We start from the raw sequence: 18,884 nt of genomic DNA on the forward strand, positions 1-18,884 counted from the left end.
ATGAGGAGGGGTGACTACAGACTTCGTATGTGTGTGTGTTGAGGGCAAGGTGAAGGGAGGAATGATACAATGAGCTTGTAAACCAAATTGCAAAATAATATCAAGACATATAGTGCTAGAAAAATAGTCAACAAAATTAAAAATTGAAAAATTTGTTCCTGATAACATTTAAAAATGTAAGTAAACCTCTAATTGAAGTGTAACACACATAGCTTAACAAATTTTCATAAAGTGAACACATCTTAGTTAACCACTACTCAGATCAAGAAATAGAATATCACCAGAATGACTGGCAGGAGGTACCCTAGAGGTCTCCCTGTGCCTCTTGCCAATCATTCTTCATGCCCTCCCACTATCCCAACCTTGCCAAGCTAACCATTATCGTAACGTTTTTCACCATGAGAAAGAGATGGAGGGATGTTGAGGTGAGCTTGAGAGGCTTCCATGGACAGTGATCAGTTCTGCTAAAATAATTTAGAGGGAATAACAAAGAAGTAGCATTTGACCACATAGTAGCTGAGAATTTTCTAGAATAGAAAAAAAAGAGACATCAATCTTTAGAAGTATATAGTCATTTTTGATCAAGATAAAGAAAAATCTGCATCAAGACCTTTCCAAAAATATTTCAGAACATTGCTGCTAAAGCAAACAAATTTTATACTGCTTCAGGGAAAACCAAGACACCTAGGAGTGATGGCAGACTTCATATTTACGTCAATAAATGCCACAAAACAATGCAGTAATACCTTTAAAGTTCTGGGGAAAGAAAATTATAAATAGGATTTTGAGAATGAGGGCCATATATTTTTTCAAAGACTGCGGCTAAAACCCACAGAGCCTCACTGAAAGGTCTACTGAAAGATACATTTAGGCAGGAAAAAGTGTGTTCAGAAGGAAGGCCAAAAGCAGTGGTGAGCAAAAAATCCAAAATCAATGGTGAACACAAATTGATAAAATTCTAGCAAATTTGCTCCTTAATGCTAAGAACTTAATTTTAACTAACTTTGTCTTTTCAGAAAATACAAAGTTAGATTGGTTGATCTTTTCCATCATTTTTATAGTCTCTGTTTCATTTATTTCTGCTCTGAACTTCATTATGTTCTTCCTTCTGTTAACTTTGGGCTTTGTTCTTTTTTTTTTCTAGTTCCTCAAAGTGTAATGTTACGTTGTTTGACGTCTTTTTTTCTTTTTGATGTAGGTGTTTATTGCTATAAACTTCCCTCTTATAACTGCTTTTGCTGCATTTAATATTAACTGTAATAACAGAGACAGTGTAATAGATTACAATAAATTATGTATTTTTGAACAAATGAATTCTTTAAAGTTGCATATCCAGTTGCAGATAAACTCCAAATATCTTGCAGTTTTATATCTGTTATAGTCATTGCCAGGCTTTGTTGTCATTGTTTTGATACATTGGAAGTTCTAGAATTATTATATCCTCTTGGTGAATTAATCCCTTTGTCATTATATAATTACCTTGTCTCTTTACTGTTTGTGTCTTAATGAAACACAAATAAAATTTGTGTTTCAGATACTGTTGTATCTGAAATACCTTTGCATGGAATATCTTTTTCTATCCCTTTACTTTCAGTCTATGTGTATCTTTAGAGGTGAGATGAGGTTTTCTAAGTAGCATATAGTTGGGTCATGTTTTTTAATCCATTCAGCCATTCTCTATCTTTTAAGTGAAACTTTAATCTATTTACATTCAAATTTATTCTTGATATGTGAAGGCTTATTCCTGTCATTTTATTAATTGATTTCTGGTTGTTTTGTAAGTCCTTTGTTCCATTCTTTCTCTCATATTGTTTAGCATTGTGGTTTGTTGGTTTTCTATAATGAGAACATTTGGATCCTTTCTTGTCTCTGTGTTTGCTTTACCAGTGGGTTTGGTAATTTTGTCATCTGTTTTTCATGATGATAGTAACTCTCTTTTTGTTTGTTTGTTTCTTTTTTTGAGACAGGGTCTTGCTCTTTTTCTGTTGTCCAAGCTAGAGTGCAGTGGTGCCATCATGGCTTACTACAACCTCAGCCTCCATGGTCTCAGGTGATCCTCCTGCCTCAGCTTCTCAGGTAGCTGGGAATACAGAATCACGCCACCATGCCTGGCTAATTATTTGTTATTTTTTGTAGAGGTGGGGTTTTCCCATGTTGCCAAGGCTGGTCTTGAACTCCTGGGCTCAAGGAGTCTGCTGGTCCCAGCCTCCCAAAGTGCTAGGATTATAGGCTTGAGCCACTGTGTCTGGCCTGATATTGTTCTTTCACTTCCCAGATGTAGCACTCCCTCAGGCATTTCTGGTAGGTCTGGTTTAGTGGTGTTGAATTCCCTCAGCTTTTGCTTGCCTCAGAAAGACTATTTTTCCTTTGCTTAATGAATATTTGCTGGGTATAGTATCCTTGGCTTGCAGGTTTTTTTTTTTTTTTAATTTCAGCACTTTTTATATATCATTTCATCTTCTCCTGGCCTGTAATGATTCTGCTGAGAAATCTGCTGTTAGTCTGATGAAGCTTCCCTTAGAAGTGACTAGACACTTTTTTCTTACTGTTTTTAGAATTCTCTTTGTCTTTGTTGACAGTTTGACACTAATGTGTTGTGGAGAAGGTCTTTTTGAATTTTGTCTTTTTGGAGATCTCTGAGCTTCTGTATCTAGATGTCTGAATCTCTTGCTATACTGGGATAGTTTTCAGTTATTATTTCATTAACCAGGTTTTCTTTTCTTTTCTTTTTTTTTTTTTTATGAGACAGAGTCTTACTCTGTCACCAGGCTGGAGTGCAGTGGCACTCTCAGGGACTCTCGGTTCACTGCAACCTCCGCCTGGGTTCAAGCGATTCTTCCGCCTCAGCCTCCCGAGTAGCTGGGACCACAGGTGTGTGCCACCATGGTATTTTTGTATTTTTAGTAGAGACAGGGTTTCACCATGGCCAGGATGGTCTTGATCTCTTGACCTTGTGATCTGCCTGCCTCGGCCTCCCAAAGTGCTGGGATTACAGGCATGAGACACCGCGCCCAGCCACCTAACCAGGTTTTCTATCCCTTTTATATTTTCACTGTCTTCTAGAATACTGAAAATTCTAATACTAGGTTGCTTTATGATATCCCATATGTCATATAGGCTTTGTTCATTCTTTTTTCTTTATTTTTGTCTAGTGGGGAGACGTGTCTTCAAGTTTTGAAATTCTTTCTTCTGCTCAATTTAGTCTATTATAGATGTTATAGAATGTATTTTTTTATTTCATTAAATTAATTCTTCAATTTCAGGATTCTAGTTATTTATTTATTTTTTATTTTTTGAGATGGAGTTTTGCTCTTGTAGCCCAGGCTGGAGTACAGTGGCACTATCTCAGCTCACTGCAACCTCCACCTCCCTGGTTCATGCAATTCTCCTGCCTCCTGAGTAGCTAGGATTACAGGCATGTACCACCACACCCGGCTAATTTTGTATTTTTAGTAGAGATGGGGTTTCTCCATATTGGTCAGACTGGTCTCAAACTCCTGACCTCCGGTGATCCGCTCACCTTGGCCTTCCAAAGTGCTCGGATTACAGGCATGAACCATCACCCCTGGCCTCTGGTTTTCTTTTTAAATGTTATCTTTCTCTTTGGTAAATTTCTCATTCATATCCTGAAATGTTTTTCTGGTTTCTTTGTATTGTTTATCTGTATTCTTTTGTATCTCCTGAGCTTCTTTAATATCATTATTTTTAATTCTTTTTCTGACATTTTGTGAATTTCTTCTGCACTGGAATTTTTTGGTAGAAATTATTGTGATCCTTTGGAGATGTCATATTTCCTCATATTTCCATGTTTCCAGCGCCCTTAGTTTGATATCTACACATCTGGTGTAACGGTAACTTCCATTTTTTTTTTAATTTGCTTTCATAGGGTAGGACTTTTTCCTGAAGATTTATCTGGAGTATTGGTTGCCTAGGGCACTTTGGCTTTGAATCTGGGTATATTTAGTAGTGTAGTCTCTGTAAGACTTTTTTCCCCTGTAAACAGCATCAGTGGCATCTGTGATTTCCTCAGTGGTTTAGTGAATAGTTGTTAGTGGAGACTGTGGTGAACTTTCGCTGGGAATGGTGACACCAGCTAGACTGATCCTCAGTCTTCAGTGGTGGCAGCAGTGGGACAAACATGCCTGTACATTAGCCACAGGGTGACTTACTTTGGAAATGGTATTAGTGAGTCCAGGCAGGCCAATTTTTGGGTCTACAGGTGACTTGTTTGGGTGCCAGCAGTGGTAGTGATGGGCTGGGCAGTTGGGTAGGTCCACAGGCCCTTGGGCAGTGAGCATGACATGGGCCATGTCAGTAGTGGTGGTAGGATAACCTTCTGGCTCTCCAGTTGTTTGGGCTTATGTTGGTGATGACTGTGATAGACTGCGTAGGCAAGTCAGGTGGCAAATGTGAGTGGGTACCAGCTGTGGTGGAGGCAGGTTAGGTGGGCCATATCCCCAGACCTCCAGGTGGAATGCTCAGTTGACATTGGATGTGAACAAAGTGGTGTGATCCCAAGGACCCCAGATAACATGCTTAAGTCCTTGGGAGTGGCATGCTGAGCTGGGCAGGGTGAGAGTATCCTCAGATCCTTCAGTGGTATGAGCACATGCTGTTTGTGATGGGCAGGAGCAGGATAATTTCCAGTCTCCTGATGGAATGTTCAGGTGGGGGTGGCAGTGACTTTGCTGTGGCCCTGATGCTGGGGATGGTGGGGTTGCTCTCAGTGGGAACAGTTGGGAGGTAGCTGGGGAGTGTGCACTGCAGCTCTAGATGGAGGCTGCAGATGTGATAGAGCTGTCCTCAGGGTGAATGCAAATTTGTATTTTGGCACCTGGCAGCAGGCAGCAACCTGCCATGGTTGCAGCTGTGGGTCATAGAGCTTGCCCTCAGGGCACATACAAATGTATGGCAGTCCTTCTGCTTGGGAGGAGTGGGGTCACTGCCACTGGCTTGTGCTTTGGCTCCATAGGCAGCAGCCAGTAGTGGAGGTGACTGGGTGGAGGATGTCAGTGGGGCTCTAAGGGATGTGGCATTTCAGGGGCTTTCGGGGTCCAGGGCAGGATACATGCTAGTGGGAGTTAGGCTTTAAAAATAGCACTGTGTTGTAGCTGCTTAGGACTTGGGAGTGTGTTGGACCAGCGTAAACTTATTCGCTAAAGCAATGTCATTGTGCAGTCTCCAGGCAGCTCCCTAGGTTACTCCCAGGGCCCATGAGAGTTGAGGCGCTCTCTTATGTCTGGGATTGCAGGAGTTTATGGTGAAAATGTGGGCCACTGGGAGTCTCTCACTTACTCTTTATTCACATTGTGCAGGCTCTCTAGGCTTCTGGCTGATCCTGGTCAAGCAGACTGCCTCACTTCCTTCCTTGCTTTAGGTGTTTCCTTTCACTTCTCTGTTGAATTCCAGTGTTCTCTCTTAGATGACCTATTCAGAGTGTGATTACTCGCTATTTTGGTTCTTCTTTGTGGAGGAGGTGAGTACCAGATACCTCTAGTCAGCCTTCTGGACCCCCCTTCTCTTAATTTGAGATCTCTTCTTCTGTTGTCTGTAACTGAGTTTAATGGTTATTTGTTTTGTTCATGTTAGGAATTTATATCATCGTCCTCAATTAGGTTGTTAACTGGAATTTTATAATCCTTTAAATGTCCACAGGAAGTTTAAAATCTGTGATTTCTTGCATTGTGCTTTGTACATGGTAGTACATGATATTCAGTTAATGGATTTGACAGCCATTGTGGTCAAGGAGCAGTCCTTCTTTGTATATGAAGGATGCCTTATCAATATTATTTATATCAGTAACTTTAATTAATTAATTAATTAATTTTTGAGACAGGGTCTTGCTGTATCACCCAGACTGGAGTGTAGTGGAGTGTGGCGGCTCACTGCAGACTCGACCTCCCAGGCTCAAGCAATTCTTCCACTCAGCTCCCTGAGTAGTTAGGACTACAAGTGTTTGTTGCCATGCCTGACTAATCTGTGTGTGTGTGTGTGTGTGTATTTTATATACTTTTGTAGAGATGAGGTTTCACCATGTTGCTGAGGCTTGTCTTCAACTTCTGAGCTCAATCTATCTGCCACCTTGGACCCCCAAAGTGCTAGGATTATAGGTGTGAGCCACTTCATCCGGCCCATTAGTAACTTCATTGTTTTCTCTTACAGGTAAATGTTCTGAAAAAGACTCTGCCTGGGAATGGCTTGCCTTACAATGACAGAAATGGAGGGAACATCCACGTCTTCTATAAATCAGAATGGTGATATTTCTGGAAATGTCAATTCTATGAAGCAAATAGATCCGGTTCTTCAGGTGTATCTTTACCATTCCCTTGGGAAAGCTGAGGCAGATTATCTCACATTTCCATCTGGGGAATATGTTGCAGAAGAAATCTGTATTGCTGCTTCTAAAGCTTGTGGTAAGTACTTTTAGTAGAGATGGGTTCTACCATGTTGGCCAGGCTGGTCTTGAACTTCTGACCTCAGGTGATCTGCCTGCCTTGGCCTCCCAAAGTGCTGGTATTCCAGGTGTGAACCACCAAGTCCGGCCTTGATACTATCATTTTATCCATAGGATTTGTCAAAGGGTATCCTCATTGGCTTACCAGGGCATAAAATAGTTTGATTGAGAAGGCATTGGTGGGCTGTGTAATGACTTTGTACCACTTTCTCAATTTGCAACATCAGAGATATGAGAGCAAACGGTAGATCTTTATAGTGATGCAGTTAGGAGTTTGTTAACTGCTTTTTGGAAGTCAGTATAAGAATAAGTAGTGTTGATGGGTTCAGTATGAGTTGTTTCCTTAACTGTTTTAGTTAGCCAGCCACAGCAACATCCAGAAACACATAAATTAGGGATCTGTTTTAGGTATTCAGGTATGGGAGTGGCTCTACTCAATGTTCGGCTTAGCTGTTTGGTGGCAAATTGCAGTGCTCCATTTAGAGTGGCATGATCTCTAGAGAGCCAGCTGGGACTTGTAAGGGGCTTCTGAAAAGGTGGGACTCCACAAGAGGCCAGAGGGGGCCATTCAGGAATCGGTTCCAGTATGGGGACACAATGGGAGAGTCTTAGACCTATCTCTCAAAGTATATGGACTGGCGTGCTTGGATCCAAGAATTTAGCATGATACAACCAGGAATTAGGATTTAAAGGTTTCCAAGTTGTAGAATATTTTAAAAGGCACTTCACCTGCCAGGCAAGACTCTCAAGAGGCGATAAGTTGGGTACCATGGAGTCCTCTTCTTCAGAGGAATCCCACTCTTCCCCAGAACTCTCATTGAGGTAGCTCATGTTTTCTTCTTCCTCACTTTCTGATTCTGTCAAGTGGTCAGGAGAGGGATTTCCAGGACCCATCGGAATAAAACAGAGTAAGGAACCAGAAAAAGGTAATAATCTATGCCAGCAGAACACTGACTAACACTGGCAAATAGAAATGAGATGAAAAATCCTTTCACCAAGGTTACTTTGTCTTTCAGTCCATAACACACAAGCAAGTATGCTTGTGGCCCACACCACTGTGCAGTTCTTCAAGATTATGTTGAATATTCTTCATTTACAAAGAATACATCTCAGTTTCCACGACCAGTTCAGTGTGTAAAAGTATTAGTCACTTACCAGTGGCACAGGTCAGATTATCTCCTTCAAATCCTGGCTATCCAAGAAGAGAAGGGGTTCTCATCTAGGCAAGCTGATTTATTTAGCATAGTCCCAATTGGTAGTGGTACTGTGAAGAGATACTTTTTGTGCTGTTTTGCTGGCAGTGATATAATATCTACTTGATAATGAAAAGAAGCTCAGTAGTTGTCTTGGTTGTCTGCTGGTATAGCAACTTTTGTGCAGAGGGGGAATGATGGGATGAGCTATCAAGAACATCTGGTGTATAAGGATCCAGTGTTTTCACAGGTGATGCAAATGCCCTTGGAGACTGCTGAGTTAGCTGTGGGACTATCTGGAAAGGTAGCCTTAACCCTTGGAGTATCGCTTCTTCTTTCCCCCTTCACTCTCAGCCGCACGACCCAGCTAGGGCTCACGCCAGCAGCCCTTCTCTGACCTTGGCAAGACCACTCAACCAAAAAAATTTTTTTAAAATAGAAGTACTAATTGATCTATGTCTTTGTTTTGTTTTGAAGAATAGTAGTATGATTTTATTTGTAGAGGTAAATTAAATGTCTAATATAGTATTTGTAAGAATGTGTGATAACATCAGTTTATTCTCTCTTAAGAATGTAGATGAGGTTAACAGATCAGTATAGTTCAGAATAGCCATTAACTGTAAGTTGGAGGAAGCTAGGTTCATTTCAAGTTCTTTCTGTTTTGAAAAATACAATATGTTGTTGTTAACTGTAGTCACCTACTTTTCTATCAAACATTAGAACTTATTCCTTCTGTCTGGATTTTTGTGCCCATTAATCAACATCTCTTCATTTCCCCCTTCTTACCCATATAACTTTGCCAGTCTCTTCTACCAGTCCACTCTCTACCTTCATGTGATCACCTTTTTTATTAAGCTCTCACATATGAATGAGAACTTGTGATATTTGTCTTTCAGTATGTGGCTTATTTCACTTGACACCTGATCTTCAGTTCCATCAAGATTGCTGTGAATGACACAGTTTCATTCTTTTTTTTTTTAATTTTTATTTATTTATTTTTTTCTTTTTTATTGCATTTTAGGTTTTGGGGTACATGTGCAGAACGTGCAAAATAGTTCCATAGGTACACACATGGCAGTGTGTTTTGCTGCCTTCCTGCCCCTCACTCCCATTTGGCATTTCTCCCCAGGCTATCCCTCCCCAGCTCCCCACCCCGTGCTGTCCCTCCCCATTCCCCTCAATAGACCCCAATGTGTGGTACTCCCTTCCCTGTGTCCATGTGTTCTCATTTTTCCTCACCCACCTATGAGTGAGGATATGTGGTATTTCATTTTCTGTTTTTGTGTCAGTTTGCTGAGAATGATGTTCTCCAGTTTCATCCATGTCCTTACAAAGGACACGAACTCATCGTTTTTGATTGCTGCATAGTATTCCATGGTGTATATGTGCCACATTTTCCCAATCCAGTCTATCATCGATGGGCATTTGGGTTGGTTCCAGGTCTTTGCTACTGTAAACAGTGCTTCAATGAACATTCGTGTGCATGTGTCCTTATAGTAGAACGATTTATAGTCCTTTGGATATATACCCAGTAATGGGATTGCTGGGTCAAATGGAATTTCTATTTCTAAGGCCTTGAGGAATCACCACACTGTCTTCCACAATGGTTGAACTAATTTACACTCCCACCAACAGTGTAAAAGTGTTCCTATTTCTCCACATCCTCTCCAGCATCTGTTGTCTCCAGATTTTTTAATGATCGCCATTCTAACTGGCGTGAGATGGTATCTCAATGTGGTTTTGATTTGCATCTCTCTGATGACTAGTGACGATGAGCATTTTTTCATATGATTGTTGGCCTCATATATGTCTTCTTTCGTAAAGTGTCTGTTCATATCCTTTGCCCACTTTTGAATGGGCTTGTTTGTTTTTTCCCTGTAAATCTGTTTGAGTTCTTTGTAAATTCTGGATATCAGCCCTTTGTCAGATGGGTAAACTGCAAACATTTTTTCCCATTCTGTTGGTTGCCGATTCACTCTAATGACTGTTTCTTTTGCCGTGCAGAAGCTGTGGAGTTTCATTAGGTCCCATTTGTCTATTTTGGCTTTTGTTGCCAATGCTTTTGGTGTTTTGTTCATGAAGTCCTTGCCTACTCCTATGTCCTGGATAGTTTTGCCTAGATTTCCTTCTAGGGTTTTTATGGTGCCAGGTCTTATGTTTAAGTCTTTAATCCATCTGGAGTTAATTTTAGTGTAAGGTGTCAGGAAGGGGTCCAGTTTCTGCTTTCTGCACATGGCTAGCCAGTTTTCCCCACACCATTTATTAAACAGGGAATCCTTTCCCCATTGCTTGTTTTTGTCAGGTTTATCAAAGATTGCATGGTTGTAGATATGTTGTGTTGCCTCCAATGCCTCTGTTTTGTTCCATTGGTCTATAGCTCTGTTTTGGTACCAGTACCATGCTGTTTTGATTACTGTAGCCTTGTAGTATAGTTTGAAATCCGGTAGTGTGATGCCCCTGCTGTGTTCTTTTTGCTTAGAATTGACTTGGCTATGTGGGCTCTCTTTTGGTTCCATATGAGGTTCATGGTGGATTTTTCCAGTTCTGTGAAGAAAGTCAATGGTAGCTTGATGGGGATAGCATTGAGTCTGTAAATTACTTTGGGCAATATAGCCATTTTCACGATATTGATTCTTTTTAACCATGAACATGGAATGTTTCTCCATCTGTTTGTGTCCTCTCTTGCTTCGTTGAGCAGTGGTTTGTAGTTTTTCTTGAAGAGGTCCCTTACGTTCCTTGTAAGTTGTATTTTATTTTAGGTATTTTATTCTCTTTGTAGCAATTGCGAATGGCAGTTTGTTCTTGATTTGGCTCTCTTTAAGTCTGATATTGGTGTATAGGAATGCTTGTGATTTTTGCACATTGATTTTATATCCTGAGACTTTGCTGAAGTTGCTTATCAGTTTCAGGAGTTTTTGGGCTGAGACAATGGGGTCTTCTAGATATACTATCATGTCATCTGCAAATAAAGACAATTTGGCTTCCTCCTTTCCTATTTGAATACCCTTTATTTCTTGTTCTTGCCTGATTGCTCTGGCTAGAACTTCCAGTACTATACTGAATAGGAGCGGTGAGAGAGGGCATCCTTGTCTAGTGCCAGATTTCAACAGGGAATGCTTCCAGTTTTTGTCCATTCAGTATGATATTGGCTGTTGGTTTGTCATAAATAGCTTTTATTACTTTGAGATACGTTCCATCAATACTGAGTTTACTGAGGGTTTTTAACATAAAAGTCTGTTGAATTTTGTCAAATGCCTTCTCTGCGTCAATTGAGATAATCATGTGGTTTTTGTTTTTGGTTCTGTTTATGTGGTGAATTACATTTATAGAGTTGCGTATGTTGAACCAGCCTTGCATCCTTGGGATGAATCCTACTTGATCATGATGGATAAGTTTTTTGATGTGCTGTTGCAGTTGGTTTGCCAGTATTTTATTGAAGATTTTTGCTTCTATGTTCATCATGGATATTGGCCTGAAGTTTTCTTTTCTTGTTGAGTCTCTTCTGGGTTTTGGTATCAGAATGATGTTGGTCTCATAAAATGATTTGGGAAGGATTCCCTCTTTTTGGATTATTTGCAATAGTTTCAGAAGGAATGGTACCAGCTCCTCTTTGTGTGTCTGGTAGAATTCAGCTGTGAACCCATTGGGACCTGGGCTTTTTTTGTGTGGTAGGCTCTTAATTGCTGCCTTGACTTCAGACCTTCTTATTGGTCTGTTCATAGTTTCGGCATCCTCCTGGTTTAGACTTGGGAGGACACATATGTCCAGGAATTTATCCATTTCTTTTAGGTTTACTAGTTTATGTGCATAGAGTTGTTTGTAGTATTCTCTGATGATGGTTTGCATTTCTGTGGAATCTGTGGTGATTTCCCCTTTATCATTTTTTATTGCATCTATTTGGTTGTTCTCTCTTTTCTTTTTTATCAGTCTGGCTAGTGGTCTGTCTATTTTGTTGATCTTTTCAAAAAACCAGCTCTTGGATTTACTGATTTTTTGAAGGGGTTTTCATGTCTCTGTCTCCTTCAGTTCTGCTCTGATCTTAGTTATTTCTTGTCTTCTGCTAGGTGTTGAGTTTTTTTGATCTTGCTCCTCTAGCTTTTTCAATTTTGACGATAGGGTGTCAATTTTGGATCTCTCCACTCTTCTCCTGTGGGCACTTATTGCTATATATTTTCCTCTAGAGACTACTTTAAATGTGTCCCAGAGATTCTGGTATGTGTGTCTTCGTTCTCATTGGTTTCGAAGAACTTCTTTATTTCTGCCTTCGTGTCACTGTTTATCCAGTCAACATTTAAGAGCCAGTTGTTAGTTTCCATGAAGCTGTGCGGTTCTGAGTTAGTTTCTGAATTCTGAGTTCTAACTTGATTGCACTATGGTCTGAGAGACTGTTTGTTATGATTTCAGTTGTTTTGCATTTGCTGAGGAGTGCTTTACTTTCAATTATGTGGTCAATTTTAGAGTAGGTGTGATGTGGTGCTGAGAAGAATGTATATTTTGTGATTTTGGGGTGGAGAGTTCTGTAAATGTCTATCAGGTTTGCTTGTTCCAGGTCTGAGTTATCCTTGTTAATTTTCTGTCTGGTTGATCTGTCTAATATTGACAGTGGAGTGTTAAAGTCTCCCACTATTATTGTGTGGGAGTCTAAGTCTCTTTGTAAGTCGTTAAGAACTTGCCTTATATATCTGGGTGCTCCTGCATTGGGTCCATATATATTTAGGGTTGTTAGCTCTTCTTGTTGTATTGATCCTTTTACCGTTATGTAATGTCCTTCTTTGCCTCTTTTGATCTTTGTTGCTTTAAAGTCTATTTTATCAGAGATGAGAATTGCAACTCCTGCTTTTTTTTGCTCTCCATTTGCTTGGTAAATCTTCCTCCATCCCTTTATTTTGAGCCTTTATGTATCCTTGCATGTGAGATGGGTTTCCTGGATACAGCAGACCGATGGGTTTTATATTTTTATCCAATTTGCCGGTCTGTGTCTTTTGATTGGTGCATTTAGCCCGTTTACATTTAGGGTTAATATTGTTATGTGTGAATTTGATACTGCCATTTTGATGCTAGCTGGCTGTTTTGCCCATTAGTTGATGCAGATTCTTCTTTTTGTTGATGCTCTTTAGCATTTGGTATGTGTTTAGAATGGCTGGTACTGGTTGTTCCTTTCTATGTATAGTGCCTCTTTCAGGAGCTCTTGTAAAGCAGGCCCAGTGGTGACAAAATCTCTGAGTACTTGCTTGTTTGCAAAGGATTTTATTTTTCCTTCAGTTATGAAGCTCAGTTGGCTGGATATGAGATTCTGGGTTGAAAGTTCTTTTCTTTAAGGATGTTGAATATTGGCCCCCACTCTCTTCTAGCTTGTAGAGTTTCTGCTGAGAGATCCGCTGTGAGTCTGATGGTCCTCCCTTTGTGGGTGACCCGACCTTTCTCTCTGGCTGCTCTTAGTATTTTCTCTTTCATTTCAACCCTGGTGAATCTGATGATTATGTTCCTTGGGGTCGCTCTTCTTGCGAAATATCTTTGTGGTGTTCTCTGTATTTCCTGGACTTGAATATTGGCCTTCCTTGCTAGGTTGGGGAAATTTTCCTGGATAATATCCTGAAGAGTATTTTCCAGCTTGGATTCATTCTCTTCGTCACATTCTGGTACACCTATCAAACGTAGGTTAGGTCTCTTCACATAGTCCCACATTTCTTGGAGACTTTGTTCATTCCTTTTTGCACTTTTTTCTCTAATCTTGGTTTCTCGTTTAATTTCATTGAGTTGATCTTTGACTTCTGATATTCTTTCTTCTGCTTGGTCAATTCAGCTGTTGAAACTTGTGCATGCTTCGCGAAGTTCTCTTGTTGTGTTTTTCAGCTCCTTCAATTCATTCATATTCCTCTCTAAGTTGTCCATTCTTGTTATCATTTCCTCGAATCTTTTTTCAACATTCTTAGTTTCTTTGCATTGATTTAGAACATGTTCTTTTAGCTCACAGAAGTTTCTCATTATCCACCTTCTGAAGTCTGATTCCGTCATTTTGTCATTCTCATTCTCCGTCCAGCTTTGTTCCCTTGCTGGTGAGGAGTTTCGGTCCTTTGTAGGAGGCGAGATGTTTTGGTTTCAGGTGTTTTCCTCCTTTTGGTGCTGGTTTCTTCCCATCTTTGTGGATTTATCCACCTGTCATCTGAGTAGTTGCTGGCTTTTCGATTGGGTCTCTGAGTGTACGCCCAGATAGTTGATGCTGAAGTATTTCTGTTACTTAGTTTTCCTTTTAACAGTCTAGCCCCTCTGCTGTAGGACTGCTGAGGTCCACTCCAGTCCCTGCTGCTGTGGGCTCCGCCCTGCTGCTGTGGGCTCTGCCCTGCTGCTGTGGGCTCCACCCTTCTGTCCTGGGCTCTGCCCTGTTGCCTGTGGGCTCTGCCCTGCTGTTGTGGGCTCTGCCCTGTTGGCGGAGTCTCTCTGTTATGGCGGGTTGCCTTGGCAATGGCGGGCTGCGTCAGCAATGGGCGTGTACCTCAGTATGGGTGGAATGCCTCGGTAGTGGCGGACGCCCCTCCCCCACGGAGCTGCACCGTCCTGTATTCAGCTTTGCCCGCGGTGAAACTCTCAACCCCCAGCATTTGGAATCGCCGTTTTGTTTGTCCCTGTGGGGGTGGGACCTGCCGAGCCTGATCACCTGGCTCCCTGCCTCAGAGCCCTTTCTCCCTTGGTTTTTTTTTTTTTTTTTATGTTGAACGGATGACTCTCTCCCAGGTGTTTTAGTCACCTGCTGGTAGGGCACTGGGATCTGTGTGATTTCCCGTGCAGGGGCCCACTGCACCAGCTCAAATGTCGCTTTCCGGGAATCTCCTTGTCTGGCTTATTGTCCAAGTCCCATTTAATCAGATGGATATGCTAATCTGCCCTCCCAAATCTCAGATTGCTGGTTTAACAGGGCACCCAGATCAGCGCATTTTGTGCGGGGTGCTGCTGCGCTGCGGGCCGGCCGAAACCACCTGTGCAAGCCAAGAGGGCTGTGCTGGCTTCCTGTGACTCTCCTACACCTGGGAATTTCCCTGTTCTGTGGGCAACAAAGATCAGTCTGGAAATGTGGCTAGGACTCACCCTCTGCGCCTTCAATGAGAGCTGCAATCCCGAGTTGTTCCTACCGCGCCATCTTGGAAAACTCGCAATTTCATTCTTTTTTATGGCCCCACTGGGCCCCAGGGCAGTACACATTCTGTTATGGGCTGGGTTCCCAAAAATATCACCTTGCTGTAGCTGCTTAGGACTCAGGAGGAGTGTGGGATCCAGTGTGAGCTTCCTCACTGGAATAGGCAATGCTTTTGTGCTGTCTCTGGAAAGCCCCCTATGTTAGTTTTGTGTCCTGCAAGGGTCTAGAGACTCTCCTGTGACTAAAATTGCAGAGGTTCACTGTAGGAATGTGGACCGTTGGGCATCTCTCACTTACCCTTTTCCGATGTGGAGTCTCTCCCAGCTTCTTGTCAATATCGGCTGAGCAGGCTGTCTTGTTTCCCTCTCTTTCCTTGGTTTAGGTGTTTTCTGTCCATTTTTTTGTTGAATATCAGTGTTCTTCTTGGATAACTACTCATAGTGTGATTACATGTGCATGGTTTTAGTTTTTAGTGGGGAAGTGGATATGAGAGACCTCTAGTTACAGATCTTAACTATATTGTCAAGTCTATATTTTTTGGTGTGTGTAGTCTCTGAAATCTCTGATCCTTTAGCTTGTAGTAAGATTTTTTTTTTGAACAGATTTTATTAAATTCCTAGAGCCAAAAGGAAATAATAGAAAAGAACAAAAAACTCTTTCAGTCTTTGCAGATTGGTTCTGTGTTGGGGGCATTCATTCAGTGTTTACTCAGTCCATTTACAGCTCTGCCTTAGCCTTCCCTTCCTCCTTGTGCTGACCCTAGTCTTTTCTAAGTGCCCTTCCTTGGGCATGCATGTGGCTTTTCTGTTCTTCAGTACTTAGAGAGGCTTTTCAGTGCTGTCATTTCCCAAAGAAACTCTATTCTCTCTTCTCTTTTTTGGCTTTTAGTGTGTTTACTATTTGCCTTAACTTTAGACTGCCGCCCCAGATAGCAACAGGTTGTTCATTTGCAGTGTTTTCAATGAAAGTCTTCTATGTAGCTGCTTTTCTGCCCTGAGAAGGTCCTGAATTAAGTGGAACATAGGTGTGCTGTTTGCATCATTTCTTCAGTCAGTCTCCAGTCAGGTCAAAAGAGAGAAAAACAGTTTTTTGAGATTAAGGTCGGCTCTATTCACTCTAGAGCCAGGGACCAGAGTTTCACACTGGTAACACCAATTGCCATCTTCAAGACTTTGCCTAACTAGGGGTAGTGGAGCAGGGGTTGGTGGGCAGGACAGGGGCATGGTGGTTCAGGGAAAGTAAAAATGCTACACAATTTTCCTGCCATTTTTAAGTTGCTGTTTTCTTGATTCAGCATTTATCTGATTGCTGCATATCTTTGCTTATTTTCTATAGTTTATATGAAGTTCACTCAGACAGTATTTACTCATTTTTTCCCCCTGTTTCTGTGGAGAAGGATAGGCCCTTAGAACTACCTACTCCACCATTTTCACTGTTACTCTTTTACTTCTTCTATAATCACGGAAGCGAACTTAAGATTTTTCTATTTATATTGGTGAGATTACCCTTGGTATCATAGTCAAACTAAATTCACAAAGTGTGTCAATTTATCTGTTCCCTCTTAGTCTATTCTCTGTGATGGTATACTTAAGATGGAGTTGTCTTTCATGTTTGGTTGAACTCACATATAAATCTTGTCTGGGCTTGATAGTGGTTTTTTGTTTCTTCTTTGTTATTTTTCCTTCCTTTCTTCTTTCTCTTCCCTCCTCCTCCTTTCTTTTCTTTTTTGTTTAAGTTGTTAGAGTCTGTTTCCTTTTTTTTTGGAGACAGTCTCACTCTGTTGCCCAGGCTGGAGTGCAGTGGCATGATCATGGCTCATTGCCGCCAGGTTCAAGTGATTCATCTCTATAAGCCTCTTGAATATCTGGACTGTGGGCACCGGCCACCACACCTGGCTAATTTTTGTATTTTTGGTAGAGCCAAGGTTTCATCATGTTGGCCAGGCTGGGCTCAAATTCCTGACCTCAGGTGATCCGCCTGCCTGGATCTCCCAAAGTACATGAGCCATTGTGCCCTGCCAGAGTCTGTTTCTTTAATAATTATAGTTCTACTGAAGTTTTAAATTTAAGACTCTTTTTGAAGTTATTTTATTACAAAAACTGTCCATCTGTCTATGTTTTCAAGTTTATTGGCATAATGTTGTTCTAGCACTCTTTGTCTTCATAACCCATAATTATGCTTTTCAAAAGTTCTTAGTTTTTGTGCCTCTTTTTTCTTATTATACTTCACAAAGATCTATTTTGCAAGGAATCATCTTTTATTTTGTCACTTCCCTCTACTGAATTTTTTTCATACCCATCTTTAACCTTTCTTTGGGATTACTCAATTGTCTTCTCTATTGAGTGAGATACTTAGATCATTTGCTCTTACTTTCTAATATAAGCTTATATAAAGCTACAAGTTTTTGCTTTTGAGTTTCACTTTAGTTGTATTCTACGATTTTTAATATGTGATATTGATAATCATTATTCATTATAAATGCTTCTTAATGTATTTTCCTTTGACCTCTGAGTTGTTTGAAAGTTATTTGTAAATAAAAGAATGAATGCAAGTATACGGTTTAAAAGTTGCTACTGAATAATGTTATTCTAAATAACTTACTGAAATTATTACACATCTGTAAGTAGATGGTCATGTTAATAATTCAGAATTTAAGTCTTTGTTGTCAGTTTGTCATATGTGTCATTTCTATCTACAGTGGAAAAGTAGTGAAAACAAGCCTTATGTTTTAAATATATAGGATTAAATTTTTTTTTACATATTCGTTTCTGATTTAATTGAAGTATGGTTAGAGAACATGGTATGTATGATTATTCTGTGGAACTTCTATAGACTTGTTTTGAGTTCATGTGATTGATGTGTTTGTGCTTGTGTGTATACATGTATGCATATATGTGAATGTTCTGTATATGCTTGAAAATAGCTTGTATTACTTACTTGTGTGGTTTAGGTATTCTCTTGGTTTTTTAGTTCAGTGGCCTTCAACCTTTTGTTAAGGTACCTTCTAAAATGTCTTTTAAGAAATTATGTATGCACTCATATTTTAAGTTGACATTTAAAATTTTTCATTGTAAATTAAAATAGTGCAAAGGGTATAATTTTAGTGTATTGTGTAAAACTTGACATTTTAAAATAAAACTTTCATAATTCTTTTAAAAGTATTCATGACTTCTAAATATTTTTTGTGATTTGATACTTATTAATTAAAACAATTCCCTCCCTGCAACCACATACGAGCATGGATTCCTATTATGTCTCCAGTTCAGAGAAACTTGAAAAGTTGAACCAACCATTCTGCAGAGGACAACTGAAAAAACTGGATGAAATGTTTTAAAAATATTTGCTTGAAAGAGTCTCAGCAGTCATATTTTAAAATACCTGTGTACCTTGGAAATATTGTGGGTTTGGTTCCAGACTATCACAGTGAAGCACATACTGCAGTAAAGCAAATTACATGAAGTTTTAGGTTTTCCAGTGCATATAAAAATTATGTTTAAATTATTCTGTAGTCTGTTAAGTAGGCAATAGCATTATATCCATAAAATAATACCTTAATTAAAAATATTTTATTGTCAAAAAGCACTAACAATCATCTGAACCTTCAGTGAGTCATCATCTTTTTGTTGGTGGAGACTTTTGCCTTGATGTTGATGGCTACTGACTGACCAGGGTGGTGACTGCTGAAGGGTAGGGTGGCTATGGCAATTTCATAAAATAAGACAGCAGTGAAGTTGCTGCATCAATGGACTCTTCCCTTTTGTAGAAGATGTCTCTGTAGTATGTAATGGTATTTGATAGCATTTTACCTGCAGTAGAACTTCTTTGAAAATGGGATCGATTCACTCAAACCCTGCCACTGCTTTGTTAACTAAGTTGTTGTAATATTATAAATCCTTTGTTGTCATTTCAACAATATTCAGAGCATCTTCACCAGGAATAGATTTCATCCCAAGAAACCACTTTTTTTGCTCATCTATAAAAAGCAGTTCCTTGTCCGGACAAGTTTTATCATGAGATTACAGCAATTCAGTCACATATGCAAGCTCTACTTCTAATTCTCGTTCTCTTGCTATTTCTACCACATCCTAATGACTTCCTCTACTGA

The 18,884-nt window shown here is 40.2% G+C and overlaps 1 protein-coding gene and 1 pseudogene across 5 annotated transcripts in view; one reads left to right on the forward strand and one right to left on the reverse strand.

Annotated features, from left to right (window-relative positions):
- The window catches only part of JAK2 (Janus kinase 2), a 122,950-nt gene that overhangs the window by 38,762 nt on the left and 65,304 nt on the right, over window positions 1-18,884 (forward strand). For all 5 annotated transcript variants that reach the window (XM_054255936.2, XM_078349413.1, XM_002742906.7 and 2 more), the window contains one exon: window positions 6,163-6,413. In XM_054255936.2, the coding sequence (XP_054111911.1) occupies window positions 6,194-6,413 (220 nt within the window). In that variant the 5' untranslated portion in view covers window positions 6,163-6,193. The remainder of the gene's footprint in view (window positions 1-6,162; window positions 6,414-18,884) is intronic.
- Window positions 6,585-7,348, reverse strand: LOC100413969 (DDB1- and CUL4-associated factor 16-like; annotated as a pseudogene).

Source organism: Callithrix jacchus, chromosome 1 (genome assembly GCF_049354715.1).
Source record: "Callithrix jacchus isolate 240 chromosome 1, calJac240_pri, whole genome shotgun sequence".
NCBI lineage: Eukaryota > Metazoa > Chordata > Mammalia > Primates > Cebidae > Callithrix > Callithrix jacchus.